A 17,132-nucleotide genomic window follows, 5' to 3' on the forward strand; every position below is an offset into this window, starting at 1 on the left:
TTTAATCCAGAACTGTTATTATCTTAACATTTACTATCATTTTTTATCATTTTCAAATTCTTTTACTTTTCAAAGTTCGTTTTACAAGTTTTATTATGCGTATAATAAAAAAATTAATAATATCCGTACGTATGTATGTACATAATTATTGTGTTTGCACAGACTTCGTCACAGTATTTTTTCTACCGCTGCTATTATAAGCCACGATGGCATTACTCATTACGGTTCCAAGATATCGATTTATCCACGGACATTGAGTCTTTTTTATATACTTGTACATCAAAATATTGAATAAGTATAGAAAAACGGAAGTAGAAAACGAGTCGTTCGACATCGCGATATTAAATCAAATATCGCAGGTCTACTTGGCAGAAACGAAATTTTCGCAGTCTCGACATAATCTAATAATCCGCTAATTAAAACGCGTAACGAACATCATGTAATTATAACGCACGATAAATTCGCAGGAGCGCAACATCCAGCCATTTCCTATGACCGCTTATACCCAAGCTTTAAATTATTCCACTTGCCTCCTAGGGATTAAGTATCAACGAAACAGCAAGGCAAAAGACTTTTTCATCAAACGAAATGAACGTCTCGTCAAGTTCACCTCGAAAATCTAGCGCTTGTTTGTTCATTCTACGACCGCCTGCTTTTATAAAATAAATCCACGGTGCTTTTCACCCATAAGAAATTTTTACCGGCTTTCTTTTGTGCACACTGTACGAGAATTTTTTCGCTTTACGCGTTGTATCATATCTCAAAGCTGTTGTGTCAAAGCAAAAAATTTAATATTGCCTCTTCAACTTTATAAAACGCATGTATTTTCACAAATAAAACATTAGTTTTGCATCTTAAAAACAGGGTATAATTTTTATAAACTCCTTTGACCGGTTTTAATATAATTATCATAAAATTAATTAATAAGCATTTTACAACTTTCATTATACGTGTAATGAAGCAAAATATTTGTATTTATTATGTCTATTAAATCTATTAAGTCTATTACAATTAATAATGTTTCCAAGATAGTTATTATATTAATGCATTTAAAAATTAAAAAAACACATATAGGTATGCTTATAAATTATATGTGTTTTAAGAAAAAAGAAAAAAGAGGGACAAATTACATATTTATTTATATATTAATTAAATATGTTTTTCTACAATAAAATAATAACGACAAGGAAAGTTATAGTAATAATAAAAGATGAAAATCGGGATGAAGAGACTGCATACGATGAATATATGAGTCCAAAAAGAGTTAATTAAAATTTTTTGCTTTTTATTATTAAACTTATGTCAAAAGATACTTATTAAATCCTACTAAATATGCTTCTAAAATTTTATTTCATGAAAAGGCGTGGTGGTTATTGGCGTGGCGTAATGTTTGTAACAAATTATTTCGAGGCTTGTGAAAATTAATTTCCAGTGTTCATAATATTCAGCACGATGCAGACGCATCTTTTCAACTATAAATTGAATGTCGGTTACGGTATCCAATGGGTGAAACGCCGGCCCGGACACGTGCTTGCGAGCAAAGGTCATTGAAACGCGAGCGCCGGCCGCACCTCGTTGTATCGTCATTTTCGCTGTTGGAAATCGTCACGCATGAAGTGCGTCATTCCATCTACGAAATGGGGATTCACAAATGCAGTACGGGCTTACATAATTCGCATGGCGCGCATTGATGGTCTCAACGCGATGAGTATCAAGGATTCACGTCGCGCAAGGATATTTCTAAGCGCTTGGGAATATTCGCGATTGTCACGGAAATTAAATTCTCACGAACCGTCCGTAACGTTCGTGATGACACCGAAAGTCCAGCGCAATGCAAATAATATATTAGTCATACTGTGACCAACGTGATTTACGTCATTCGTCCACGTTATAATGAAGTTCCTCGTCACAGAAATACCTGAGGTGCACGGTCAGCGATTTTAGGAACGAGAGAACTGCACATATCGATTTTATTCTACCTTCGTTCATCTACATAAATTTTTAACGATCGTTATAATAGTTCTACACCTACGGAACAAGTTATATCTGTAGTACTTACAATTAATTTCCTTAAAAAAAAATTATTCCCATTTAGAAAATTAATTTACAAAAAAATAATGTAATTTTACTTTTTACTATTATGTAAGATAAAGAAATATTTTAAATTTATCTGTTCATTTTTTTGTAGAGATATTTTCATCTCCGGTAAACAAAGTTTTTCATGATGAAGAAGTATCAAAGTTCTATTAGATTATAACATAATTCTTCATCGCAGTATTGACAGAACATGGAAGATAAATTACAGTAACTTATTTGTTCGTATACATTTTTAGATATTAAAAATGTCTATTATATTTTTTTTTCTTTAAATTCTAGAAAAAAATGTTAGTCACAACAGAATAAAAGCACACACAATAATAGAATCCGGAGTTCAGAACGAAGGAGAATAAAGTATTTTTAATATCTAGAAATATGCGAACAAATACAAGTCACTATACATATATGTATACGTAGAAAATTGAAAGGCAAAATGAAAAATAAGGATGCATGAGGGGTGTAACCGAGGGTGAAAAATGGAAGTCGTAAGAAGGGTAAACCGTCATTTCCGAAGGCTGCAAATCTCGGATTTTATGAAGCGTGGAATAAACCGTCCCTTCGTGCGCTCGTTCGTTTAAGAGGAAAAACGTTGATGGTCACGCCATGACATGCAATTTAAGATTTATCCTAGCATTCATGAATTCGTGTTATTATAATGATAACAACGTTGATTATAACTGAGCAAAAATTTTAGCACTTTCATAGTAAAAAGATCTGATTAAAAATTATTTTTACAAGTTTCAGGCCTTTTGCGATTCAATTTTTTAAATAAAGCGAAATGTGTGTAAATTAAAAATGTGTTAATATACATATTAAAACGCAGTCTGCTTGAATCAAATTAAAGATCAAGATTTGTTTTAAATAATTCCATATTTATAAGTTTCTAGAAAATAAATGCTGACGCTAAAAGGAATGCTGTCAATGGACACCACTACTGATATATCTACTACTGAAGCTAAACACCCAGAACAATAACCGTATGGTTACAGCTGTCACGCGCGTGTACGCGCAAGTGACAGTTTCGCCTCGTATCGCCAGATACCAGTGGCATATAGCACGCGCAAGTAATCGTGTAAAAATAAAACGTTACATCTGACGTAAAAACAACACCACCGACGTACCGAGAGGCGAAGACCATTTCCAGCATGGCTGGTAGCCCTCTCGAGCGGCTGGTGGGCGGACGGGTGGTTTCCCATTTCTCTCGGAGGAGACGGCGATGTTTTCAGGACGAGCAGTACCAGCTCGCGTCAAGTATCCAAATACAACGAATCGTTGGCGATCCTTTGATGCACCATGCGCGATCGTCACCAACGTCCAATGACATGCACGCTCAGGCGACACAGGTGTAAACTTTACGTCGCGCACTTATCTCTTGTACAGGATGAAAGGGAGTAATCGATGAGGTTTCTTTTCAAACATACGCAAACACCTTGTTGAAATTGGAATAGATCCACTGGAAGCACTATGCGATTCGGTTTCGTTGAGTTTCAACTCCGCAACGGTTGATCTTTCGGTATTTTTTTCTACTTTATCACGATGTAGAGCTTGAATTCCTAAATTATTCTCGAATCCTTTTGAACGACACTCTGTAGATCACTTCCCACCGAGAGTGACATCAAGGGTACCGGCGGAGCCACTCATTGTCAGCCGAGCACCATCCTATCACGAAATCGAGATTGGCCCGATCTTACGCGACATCCGTTCACACACTTGATATATCACAACCGTTCGTGCATTATAGGTACGCCTCCCAGTCGTCGCGAGCAGCTCCGAAACGCTCCGCGCTGGAGCCAGCACTCCGCTCGCGCGTAGATCGTACCCGACCAGAGTAATTTTAGTCCGGCACAACGGCCACTGAATGGATGCCGCAGAGAGAAAGAGAGAGAGAGAGAGAGAGAAAGAATAAAAGGTAGGAGCGAACGCTACTACTGGTGATGGATGTCGCGATGCATGGAAGACATGGCGACGCGAGATGCTCCCGAGAGCCGGCCGGTAAAAACCAGATAGACGTGAGAGAGGAGGCTATTGCCTTCTTCTCTTTCTCCTACTCTTCCTCCGCTTCCTCTTTTTCGTCGTCTCTTTTTACCAGCGAGCGTCCCGAACTGGTCATACGACTTGTGCTCCAGGCTGACGTCAGAGATTCCACCTAGAAGAGTGGGATTCCGATCGGTCTCTCTCTCCGTTTCTGGTCTCGCCGCTAAGTCTTGCCTCTCTCCGAGTCACCTCTCTCTCTCTCTCTCTTTCTCTCTCTCCCTTCGGCTGGTCGCCGCAGACGTCGGCGAACACCTCGCGGATAACAGTGAAGAACCCCGCGTATTCCGCTGCACACTCGCCAGAGCTGCACAATGCAGTCGGCTCCGTCTTACGTGACGATGTCTTACGCTCTCTTTCTGTTATTTTTAAACGATGACTGCCCGCGTCCTCAATACGTCTGTCGTTACAAAGAGCATCGTAAATTCCAATCGTATTTTTCTCGCTCCCTAGCCGGTCTTGCCTCTCATCCTTTTTGGAACCGTAATCGTTTGTCTCTTCACGAGATACGACGACAACTCTCCGGAATATTTTCAACGAAAGTTTCACGAATCTCGTTACCAAATTACACAACTGTCTAAATGTCGGACGGACATGGACATACACTAGAGACTAGAACTAGCTCCATTCAACTTTCGAATGTGGTATTTTTTACGTTTTACGGTGGATGTGGACCTTAATTTTTCCTCGGAACACTCCACCCCGAGGATATTACGTGCGATCAATTAAACTAACTTTACGCGCGCTGCTTTAATGCACCAATTAATCACGGCCGAAAAAGACTTCGGTACACATTTTATAAACGTGGGTTCTCCTCCTGTGAATTTCCGTAATTTAGCCGACGCGATATTTTTCCCACAGATGAGTAGGAAATTAGCCGTTAAATGCAGTGCTTCCGTCGAGGCAATTAGACACCCGAGAAGCACACAAACAAGTTGATCTCCGCCCGTTATTGTCTTTTTTATCTTTCTCGTACGTTTTTTTTCTCTCTCTTACGTACTCTTCTTTATTTATCGCTAATGCGAGAGACTCACACACGATATCGGCTTGGAGAACAGAGATTTTCCCCGGGATAGAAAAAACATTTGTCGCAAAGTGTATAATGCGATTATCCTTGAGGTCGTTTAGCGTGCGTTAACTAATGGAGCAGCGGCGAAGTGCGGTTACGCTACGCAAGTTCCCACGTTTTTCCGTTAGCACCGTCGCCGTCACGCTCAGCTACTTCCGGCGACCCCACCGGAACTCAAAAGTACGTTTGATCTCTCGCGTGGAGAATCCAGTCGATGAACCCAGGAGCTTGACGCTCTCGTCCATCTTCGGGAAAATCATCCGTCACGTATTTCCACTCGAGGAGCAAAATTTACGCAATCAAGCGGATAGAGAGACGCACGATCGCACAGCACGATGAAGTCTTTTTTTTTCAGCTCACATCGACGAAGAAACGGTTAAAAGATCGGCGAAAATATTCACGTTTAAAAAAACCGTGTCAATGATTGGGATAAAAAAAAAAAAGAATTTGTCAGGTAATCCAACGGGCGATGACGATGCCACGGCTTTCGAACGTAGGCTCAACGTTTTCACGATCTAGACGCGCCATCTGGAGTCACAGACAACACAGGTAGATGATTCAACGATACAACAATTTCATGGAGGACGCGAAGCGTGCGTGAGACGAACACTTATCAATAGAATTTAAACTTGGGTAGGGTATACCGTCGCGCCGTTTCACTTTTACCGCAGAAAACGACGCGACGCAACATTGCGGACTTTCACCGAACGGTATCGACGAGAAGAGTTCGTTTGAAGGTACACTCTCGGGCACAAACGAGCCTGACCAGCGGATATACGACAACCCCCCCTGAGAGACTCTAGACGCGAATGCCGAGGGTCCAACAGACCCAGGTCGGTTTATCCCACTCTACCGTTTATCAGGGACCGATATAGATCCGTCAGGCCCGTCCTTTAAAGACATATTGTTGCTTCTCTCCTTTATATTTGCTGGACAAAATGCTCTTGCATATGATGTAACGATATATTTATATTTTATTTCTTGTTTATATTTATATAATCAATTTATATAAAAGTTTGAGCTTCTATTTCAAATTTTTCTTCGCGAACGTTTTATATTCTTTTAAAATATTTTATCTATAAATATATATTTTTCCAAATAATAAAATTTTTTAATTTTTAAATAGTAAATTTAATTTTTGTAAAAATAATATATGTATGTACGTACAATATATATAATTATATAATGTATTATAATATATTTTATATAATATAGTATATGTATATTATATAAAATATAAATATAGTATATGTATATTATATAAAATATATATATATTGTATGTATAGATGTTTTTTATTTTTTAAACAATATAACAAAAAATTAATAAAAATTTCAATTAAATTTCGCAATTAAAATAAATTAAATTGAAAACTATATAACATTCTTTTGTTAAATAAATGTTCTCTTCGCATGCGCACAATATGTAGAAGTATACGTATACGGGTGATATATTTTATATATAAAATTTCAGGAACGTACGTAGGAGAAGAGAGCCCCCTTGCTCAAAACCAGCCGAGTAAAAATCAATCCCTCCTCTCTCCTCTAACGTGAATGCCTTGGCCCCGAGTCGGACCCAAGTTGCTTCCTTCTCCCTACCTCGCGAGTAGTCTCAGGGATATAGTTAGATTCTACAGTACCCCGATCGCCGGCTTCCGCTCGAAGTTAAATCGACGAGGCAAAACCGGTTTTTCACGTGATTACATCTTCCGAGAGAATGACTCGGGCTCGATTCCTGAGCTGGATCGGAGAAATTTACATCGGCGCTGGCAATCCGGAGATCGCCGTTGCGATCTCTTGCAGTTCGACATTAGGTTGATATAGAGAAGATGATGGAGAATTCAGGTCAACTCAAAACGAAAAGCTGGGGTGGATATCCGAAGTTTACGGCGGTGAGAGAAGCAGCTGCCGAGGCAAATACTCGTACATCTGCTGAGACCGAGAGAAGTTTACCGCGGAGGCCAATGCGTCTCTTCGCACAGAGAGCTCACTCTCTAGCTCTCTCTCGTCGAGCAGAATCTGTTTTTCTTCAGAATATAGGAAATCGATGAAAAATATTGAAAACTTATGACATTTCCTGCTGCTAGGAACTTCGTCGAAGCGATCGACTAATTTTTGATACCTAAGTATTTTTTGTAATGTAAGTTTTAATTAGAAAAGTAGAACAATTCTCGAAATAAAAAAACGCGATAGCAACTTATAGGGATTCAAACTCAACGAGATCGAGTTTGCATATTTCAATGACAGATAACGGAAGACGTAAAAGCAACTTTTTACATGATGACCTGACTTAAACGAGTAATTTAATTAATTAACTAATGACATTTAAAAAAGTAAAAAAGCTATACTAATTTAGTCAGGATTATCTAACGCTGCTCCATGTAATTCAAAACTGGCGTATTTAAAACACGAGACTGCATTCTTATTACGCAGCTCTGCTTACATAATTGGAACTTTCAATCAAATTGCACACGGCATTAATCTTAATCTTTAATTAAACAAGGTAGATCTCGCATCTAACGGAGCTAAAAGTTCTCAATGGACGTGTGCGCCCTTCAAGCAGCTGCGATACGTGGATTTACTTTCCACGTTTAAGGGCGCGCGACGAAAATGACGAAAGAAATCCAACATCTGCCTTTGCTCTCCTACGTCCTCTCGTGCTTCCGTACCTACTCGGATTCGAAAGCTAAACACGATATTAAATACAGGAAATTTGTTCTCAAGAGATTTTCTATATTTATAATAAGCATAAAAAAATCTGAACTTTGAATTAGAAGGAATTCAAGGAGTTTTAAAGAAACGGCTATTATAATTAACAAATAAAAAATAAAAAACATTGGTGTTTATAATTTTATTACAACATATAATAAACACAAAAAAACATGGGAAACAGAAAAAAAACATAAAATAAAGTACAGCATTTTGTCCTATTTTTATATTTTCTTTGCAATTTAACAAAGAGCTTGCTCTTAATAATACAAAAATATAAAGAGCTAGTTAATTAACTTGAAGTTATCTCTACTTCTTGTATTATATAAGAAATCTTTTCATATACTAAGAAAACAAACGCGTTTTCCTTCTTCAAGAATCATAAAATATAAATGTGAGGCTTTTTTTTCCACCGCGGTAACAAAAATAACTTCGACCGGTAAAATTAAATGTCCCGTCCTTCTTATTTACTTCGTCGTACTTGACACTGTATTACACGTATATTGCAGAGCGAATGATATCATTATTTTAGCACACGTTGATCGTGGCCTTGTCCCTTATTTCTGCGTGCAGTAGAAATCTCCGCGGTCCGGTCGCTTCGAAAAAGGTCGTAAGCCGTAATCGCACGTCGCCCCAGCTGCGACTATTTCGGTCGAATTCTTTTTCACGTTATGCGCGCACAGCACACTCAGTTACGCACGTACAAGAGTATTTCACAATACACGTCGCAGCGGCGCACGCACACACGGAACACCGGGGCGTTGTGTGTGAGCACAGGTGTAAAGAGTAACGAACGGTAGGTGCACTTGTGTCTCGCGATCGGAGGGCGACTCTCAACATCTTCCATGAAACCTGCAACTACGACTACGGTGACATAGGCCATTGCTATTCCGGTAGCACCCTTTATGTTAGCGCCCTTTACTCGTCGTGCGAATCGCTGGACCTTTAATATTCAATTGGCATGTACCGTAAAATTTTAGGTAAACTGAAAAAAAATTGAATGCAGTTATGCAATGAGAAACCAAGCGCCATTTTCGCGATTTTTAGTTCTGTATTGATTTTTGTTTTATATTGTGAACAAAAGACTTTCTAAAAATGCATATAACACGTGGGATTGTATTTGAGGAGGATTATAGTTCGGTCATATTTGAGATAACGTCGGCGCAGAATTTTATTTTTAATATTTCGAAATTTACTTTAGCGAAAAAGTAAGCTTTTGGAGTTAGTTCCGCATTTGCAGAACTGCATCCAATTACAAAAACAATGATTAATATCGGTATTAAAGGATAAACGTCTGATTAATATAATATAGATTTATTCAATTTGAAATAAGTTATCCAAGAGTTTCATTAAAAAATTTATTTTTCAGTAACTATAATTGTAAACAGTATCCATAAATTAAAATATAAAGCGTACAATTTTGGAAATGAAATATATATAAATAGAAGATAAAATAAATACAAGTTTAAAAAATCAATTACACAATCTAAACAACTCTGAAAGCTTTTAAAATATTCAAAATAATATGATACTAATTTCTTTTCAAACTTGAAAAATATCAGTAATAATATTAGCTTTTTCAGTGATGAGTTTCTCTTTTACCAACATCGAACGATAAATTCGGTGAAAATATGTTCTTCCAATGGAGAGAACTTCCGAGAATATAAACTTTTTAATATTTTCAAGCTGGTGGAACTTTAAAATTTACATGTCGATACGTTTTCCCAACAAGTCTCCTCTTACTACATTTTCATAATAATAATAATATTTTAACGATATATATTTTAACGATATATATATATAAAGGCAAATTTTATGTGAATTTTAAGAAGCATAACGAAGATATTGTCAAACTAAATGTATTCACTTACAAATTATAGGTGACCATATACAAACGAGTTCAAAATACTCGTCCACAAGTTACGACATGTGATGTGGCATTTGATAATAACCGGTTTCGAGAATGTAGCATACTGCATACTATTGCAAAATCTGTTTACTACTGTATCAACAGACGAATAATTGCATTACTTTACATATGCAAAAGTACATTATGTCACTTCAACCGTCGCGTCGGTTCGCAACCAGATAGATTTATTACGATGAATACCTCGTTAGAAACATATAAATTTTCATAAACTACATTTGACAAAGCGGAAATAGTAAATTAATGATTTTCCCGCTGTTGAAAAATAAATCTTCGCAAATATTAAGTTTTATTTATTTTAATGTAAAATGAATTTTTGTTTATATAAAATACATGTCTTACTATATATATTATTACTGCACAGATAACATTTAAAATTCATAAAAATAAAATTAATATATTATTCTTTAATTGAAGTAATAAAAATATGAATGTTTAAATAAAGACTGCCATCTCTTTTTAATGCCTTCAAGATAATGATAGTTATTAAAATTTCTGGTATTGAAACTTTATCATTAAAATATCGATCAATTTCGTTACAGCTGTCAATGTTTATTATGACGGCCAGTATATCTACCGTTTGAACGTTTCTTCCGTTGCGGAAAGAGCATGAGATAATAGCGTCCTATATAGAATGTATGCGTCTTTCGAGTCTTTCTCGCACGTGCGTTCACGGTCGCGCCATATGGCTATGACAAAACCACATGCCGGTATATTCCCATGCATATCGAGCTAGCAGGTACCAACGGGTGCATGTGTTTTAGCGTACATCATCTCTCCGTGCAGAATTTGGAGCGTAATTATCGTACTTCGGTAATTAATGAAGGTGCAAGCTAACGTAGATTTCGTAAATACCTTTTCCGCATGCAATATTGCAAGGAGATTATTTAAAGCTTAGATGTTTCTATCACACAAAAGGCGGAGTTATAAAGTAGCAATATTAGACAAGACAATTAGAAGAAATCTCAAGACTTCTATCTTCCTCTTTGTAAATAGAAATATGGTTAACTGATCACGTTACATAATTATGTGAATATATTTTATGATTGAAATAAAGTTAATTTCATTCATAATAAGAATTTCTTAGCGCAAACATTATAGTAATGATTGTGTGAATTAGATATATAATATCGCAATTCCAAGCAATTTTTATTTTTCAAGAATCATGATAGGTAAATTTTTAGATCCTTGCTATATATAGTCACCAGAATTTCTTTGACTGTTTGGAGAAGAGCTAAAACTTTAACAGCATCGAAATTCTAAAAATAAATATGTTAACTTCACAGAGATCGAATCATACGAATTTATGATGTGAAGTCCGAATTTAATATCATAGTGAGAGCTAGTGACGAGGGAAACCACGCCAATACGATACACGAGTCCCAGGAGTCGTGTCCTCAATTAAAATTTATTCATTACGAGTATCCGTTGACATACTGCTAAATAGGTGGAGGCAATGGAATGTTTGATACGTTGAACGTGTTCGCTAACAGCGAACGCAGATATTACGCATTTGCTCTGAATTAACGATTAAATGTTAGCAGGTCAATTCGAAGAATTAAATTGTTTGATCGTATGTTTAACGTTTTCCAACATCACGTGCCCTTGTGATTAAATACCATATCAAATATAGATTTCAATTTCATGAATAAACTGTAATTATTCGAAGCAGATCAATGTGTTACATATTTGTTTTTCATAAAATTCTAATTATTAAATTTATTATTCTTTCGTATAATTAAAATTATTCTTGTTACTACTTAAAGAAAGAGATAACTAATAGTTTTTCCCTTGGAAGTATTAATTACGCAAAAATCTAATATCACACTTGATAAGTATCATATGTCATATGCGTAATCATGTAGGGTCTTAATAAAGAAATTGCTCCTGCAATCAGAAAAATGTCTTATTCGTGTTAATAACATAGTGTAAGTTATACAATAAGACCTTATTTATCTTACTCGGTGGTTGCCTTTGTTTCGAGCCTGACAGTTACGCCGGTTAAGAGACTGCGCGCTAATGAGCGCTTTCTTCTGCCTCTTACTCGCTTCTTACCACGAATCAACTTTCAACTACAAGTCAGTAAATTAAGCATGACGCAAATTCAGTCTTCTAAGCATTATCCGATCCGGGAAGTCGTTCCTAATGGACAAGGTATTCGTGAGAATGGGCCGATAATCTCGGTATCGATTACCGTAGAAAGGTGGAAGAAATTGAAACCCCTCAATAAGATGTAAATCATTTCTACAGATTTCTCCTCTTATTTTACTGTCGCTAAAAAATAGAATGCAGAAAAAGATGGAAGATCTGTCATGGGAATTCTGAGTCAAGGCCCCATAACCGCCCCTTCTCTCTCTCTCTCTCTGGTGTGCGTGGTGGTTCACACAATAAGTGCCGCGCAACAATGGAGCCACGAAGAGCATTGTTATTTGTACACGGGAATAAACGAGCATACACGCGCTTAATCGCGACGTGAAATCGGGTTATGGCAATTAACGAAGCATAACGTTTCGTCACCGGCCTCCCGCGCGTCGTTAAACGTTGATTAGATAGATAGACAAACTGATCCCCGAGTACGTTCAACGAACGACCGTTTCGTGAACATTCGATAATCGGCAGGATAACGGATGGCCCGGACATGTGAACAAATCCGAAAGGCTAAGGTGTGCTTTACGTGATGCGTCCGCGGTGCAGTTTCAATGGAAGTTATTGGACTTCGTGCCCATGTTTAATTAGCCTTTACAATAGTAGCCTGAGATGATCAACCTATCACCTTAATTGTGTTCTGCATTCCCTATTAGAATATAATGTCTGTACCTTAATTTCCAAGAAAAAATATTATAACATCTTATTACTTAAAAGTATCTAATAAATAGATTTATCAGGTTATCTTTGACATGTAATTTCTCTTGTAATGTGTTCTAGAAATAGTAGAAATCAATATATTAAGAGACTTGAACAAATTTTAAATTAATTTCTTCTTAATGTAGATTGAATAAATACAGAATCATTACTCGTTGCAAAATTTAATCCTTCGACATACATATATTGTACAATACTAATATAACGCTTAATTAATTAAAATAATTTAATTTGTGTGGTAAAGTAAATTTTAGTATAAATTATCTCAAGAATAAGAAGATACATAAAAAAAATATTATATATATTTGTAGAAAATACATATATTATACTTGCTATTCATAAGAGCATCAGACAAGATATTACGCAATGTTGCATTACTTTTGCATCTAACTCACATCCCTATGCTCTATGATTCTAAAATTTCGTATATTTTGTATGAAGAGCATATGAAATACCGCGAACATATAAAGTACCGCGAACACATGTCATCGATATGTACAGGAAATGAATCAGAATGAACGAGCAGATGTGTAGAATTTACTACCTATTCTATCACTACCCTAAACATTTGTATTTTTACAGAAAAATATGCAGGGGATGAAATAAAAAGGTAAAATATAAGTGTAACTTTCAAAACATGAAACCTGGATGGAAATATTGATAACTAATAACTTACCAAAAATTTTTTAATTTACTCCAGACCAACGGTTCACGTTTCTTTCTGAAAAATATAAAAATTATATACATATGTTACACATGTAAAAGAAGCATTATAGTATTTTACTATTATTAATATACGCACTCAGAGAAAAAATTTGTACCAGCAACTAGAATTTTTTTTGTTAAACCGTCTAGAAATTTGTGGATAAATAGCGCCTCAACTATGTATAATATAGTTGTAATAACAACAATAAATAAATTATTTAAACTACAAGAAAGTAGTGGCATTAACGAAAAATATATTGTGTATGCAAAAGGTATGTTGTAGTAACATGAATAATTATTCATTGTAGTGATATCAACATAATTTTTAGAGTTGTCTAATAAAGAATAATTTCTTATTTGTTAAACTAAAAGATTTATAATTAATATACCTAGGCAACTAGCGCCTGAAAATATCTGTTTTGGTCCCGTAGGGGGTCTCCTTATATACAGGTCGGTGCGGAATTTTGAACTCGAGAGAATGTACGGGCGATGCGACGCCTAGCGGCGTCGGTGCAATCTATTTATAATCCAAAATTGATTAATATATATGTGGGTGAACACACCCTGACTGGCGAACCTTAGAAGGATCGCTGGAAAAACCCTGCTGAGCGACCCTAGTTATAGGAATCGATGTTGAATTTTAAACACGCAAAAGTATACTGGCGATGCACCGCGTAGCGGGCGCGAGCCGAACTCTCTCGCCGCGCGAGTCCGCGCTGCCGCCCGCACCAGCTTCTGGAAGTATGCTACACAACAAAAAAATATTTGTCTAAACAATAAGTCAAGGAGTTGTCTAAACTTGAAAAATGTTATTGTCATATCTTGTTTTATGGAGTCTATATAACTATAATAATTATAGTTGAGGCGATATTTAACTTTCAACTAATAGTTGACAAATATTGTTTCTGTGACTATACTTTTATAGTATTCAGTACTATTTAGTTCCTATTACTTTGGAAAACTAGTTACAAGTAGTTAAACTGCAGAGTTGCCAAAAAAATAGTTGCCACAACTATTTAGATTTCTTTCAGTGCGTAAATTATCTAGGACAAAGATGACATTTAATTATAATACTTCACTAAAAACCTAATACATTTAAAACTTCTCCTAAAGAAATGTTTGTAACAAATAAAAAAAACATCTAAATTTATTTACTTAGATATAAATATAAGTTATAAGTTATATATGTGTAATTTGCTAATTTTATCATTGAGCACACGAGCACTAAAAAAATTAAATCTATTGTTGCAGTAAGCAATGAGTTATCATTTAAATGAGAATAAAGTAAATAAATCTAACACTATAATTAATAATTAAAATTAATAATCTATAAATCAATGTATAATACATAATATAAAAATTTTTGATATTACTAACGTATACAAAAATAATAGGTTCGTAATAGGTACATAAATTTTAACGTAAGGAGAGAAGATTTATGGTTATATATTTCACTCAACTCATTGCCAGAAAAAAATCAATTAGAGAACACTTTTGTGACGGTCAAATGTGTCCAAAGTCTGAAATTAATTACCCCTTGATGACACAATACTCTATATAACAAATAACAGTTTTAATATCGCTATACTTAATGTACTGGCAATAACAGTAATTTATCGTTTTGTGAAAGAGAAAGAGGCAGACGGCTTTGATTTATTCTATATATACGCATTGTTATGAAATTTGATAATTATCTCATTATCTGGCCAACATACGCGTAACGTACTCCGAAAACTGGAATTGTGTGTCTGCCGTGATACCCACATTCGAAGGAGGGAAGAAAAAATATATTCTCATTGAATTGACTCGGTGCGCGACTCCCAGGCGAGAAGACTAGTCGCCGATTCGTTACAAAGGAATCCCCGAGCTACTTGAACGTATACGTGCCCCATAAAAATGTGCGCGGCACTTTATATCGAGCGAGACCGTTCCCACGACACCCCGTGCGCCTCTCCTATGGGAATATTTTATAGGGGTGAATTTGTACGTACGAGCGCGAGCACGTGCGTATGCGGTGCATACACATGCATCATATACACATGCACGCGTCCCGTGAGGCTGGTTCTAACGGTATAATCAACGTGCTCGCATTTTCACCGACGGGACACACTGATCTCAATAATACGTTTTGTTTCCGATTCCAATGCAGTTCTGATGGTCAATTAATTAAATGTATCAGAATTCGTAACTTTATTCGTCATAAAATTCCATTCAAAGCATGAAATTTCCACCTGAGTTATATCAGGTAAAATAACGTAAAAGAAAATTCAAAGGACAGTATATTGTTTTTCTTCATTCTTTAAAAATTATGTCATTCTTGCGATCATAATAGTAACTAATCGAGCGTAATAAAAAATTCAGTGAAATTCATAACAACGAATTATTCCAAAGCAAGAAACGAAAGTATACATAAAAAAGGATATTTTGAAATTAATCTAAAAGCACTTAAAAGTTCTTATTACTTCCCATATAATCAATTAAAACATTCTCTAATCAAATCATACTTGTAATATTAAATATAAATCCCCTAATTACCTAAAAGCTTATAATATTGCAGTCTAAATCTAATATGGAAACTTTGAAGAAGAAACTTAACAACACAAATAATTCCTTTTGCAATAAAGTAAAAAACAATATAAATAATGCTGTTTTAAAGACCATTTTACACATTTTAAGTTGTGTGTAGGAAAAATGACCGACGCGACGTTGCAAATATAAACTTATTTCTAAACTAAATTTCTTAAGACTTTGAGGGAAGTCTCCACGAAGGAAATTCAATACATTAAGATAATCATCTTATAAAAAATGTCGTTTATTATGCATGTTTACTCTAAAAGTAAATTAATCAGAAAGAAAAATTAAGAAAATCATAAATATATTTAATCAATAAATTAAAAATATCAATGTTCATTCATGTAGAACAATAAATGTATGCCTATTCTTTAATTTTTTTTTTAAGGAAAAAGTTGTTTTAATTTATTATTAAATAAAATTAACGTTGTAACTGAATAGCTGAAGGAGATGTTAAATATATTAATAGAAAAAAATCTATGATTTATTGTACAATGTCAACGAGGAGTTGCATCGTAAAGTTACTAACTTCGACGTAAAATTGTTGCAATTCATTAACAGTATACTTATGTATACAAAAATTGGAAAAATGCACAATCAAACATACCACGACCAAACGACAAATCTCCGAAACTTTGACCAGCTAATAAACAATGCCTTCAGGATTAATAAATAATTTTCATTTAAATCAACTAAATCTAACGTCTATTAGTCTAACACAGAATTACCATTTATTTTAAGATAATTTAATTTTAATATGATCTCATACATTTCGAAAGTTGTCATACACAAATTCAGTTATTAATAAATATGTCATAATAATATTTTTAACGAAAGATTCTTGAAATAAAATAAACCACTGCATACATCTATAATAGCTGCATTAATGGCGAACATCGCAATATTGCAATAATATTTCAAGAATATTTTTGCTACCTTATCATTACTATATATGTAATCGCTGCCTATCGTTCTCGCATTTTTAATTATCAATGAAAATAAAATTTATTCAATAAATAATTTATAATTCCCACATTACTCAATATTATGGAATACCACAGAAAATATGAAGAACGCCCTATAATAATTAAAAACTATAATTAAAGGCAAATTTTACTATCTGAGAATGTGAGATTAATAAATAGAGATAATTGATTTGACT

The 17,132-nt window shown here is 35.0% G+C and overlaps 1 protein-coding gene across 4 annotated transcripts in view; it reads right to left on the bottom strand.

Moving 5' to 3' along the window:
- Positions 1–17,132, bottom strand: part of LOC112466176 (protein numb) — a 52,151-nt gene that overhangs the window by 16,667 nt on the left and 18,352 nt on the right. For 2 of the 4 annotated variants that reach the window (XM_025034119.1, XM_025034118.1), the window contains exon 1: positions 3,219–5,991. The exons of 1 other annotated variant lie outside the window; for it this stretch is intronic. In XM_025034119.1, the coding sequence (XP_024889887.1) occupies positions 3,219–3,293 (75 nt within the window). In that variant the 5' untranslated portion in view covers positions 3,294–5,991. Of the gene's footprint in view, positions 1–3,218; positions 5,992–13,370; positions 13,416–17,132 lie in introns of those variants that run through there. One more of the 4 variants, XM_025034120.1, reaches the window with a different exon arrangement.

Source organism: Temnothorax curvispinosus, unplaced genomic scaffold (genome assembly GCF_003070985.1).
Source record: "Temnothorax curvispinosus isolate PA1 unplaced genomic scaffold, ASM307098v1 QBEX01015975.1, whole genome shotgun sequence".
Lineage (NCBI taxonomy): Eukaryota > Metazoa > Arthropoda > Insecta > Hymenoptera > Formicidae > Temnothorax > Temnothorax curvispinosus.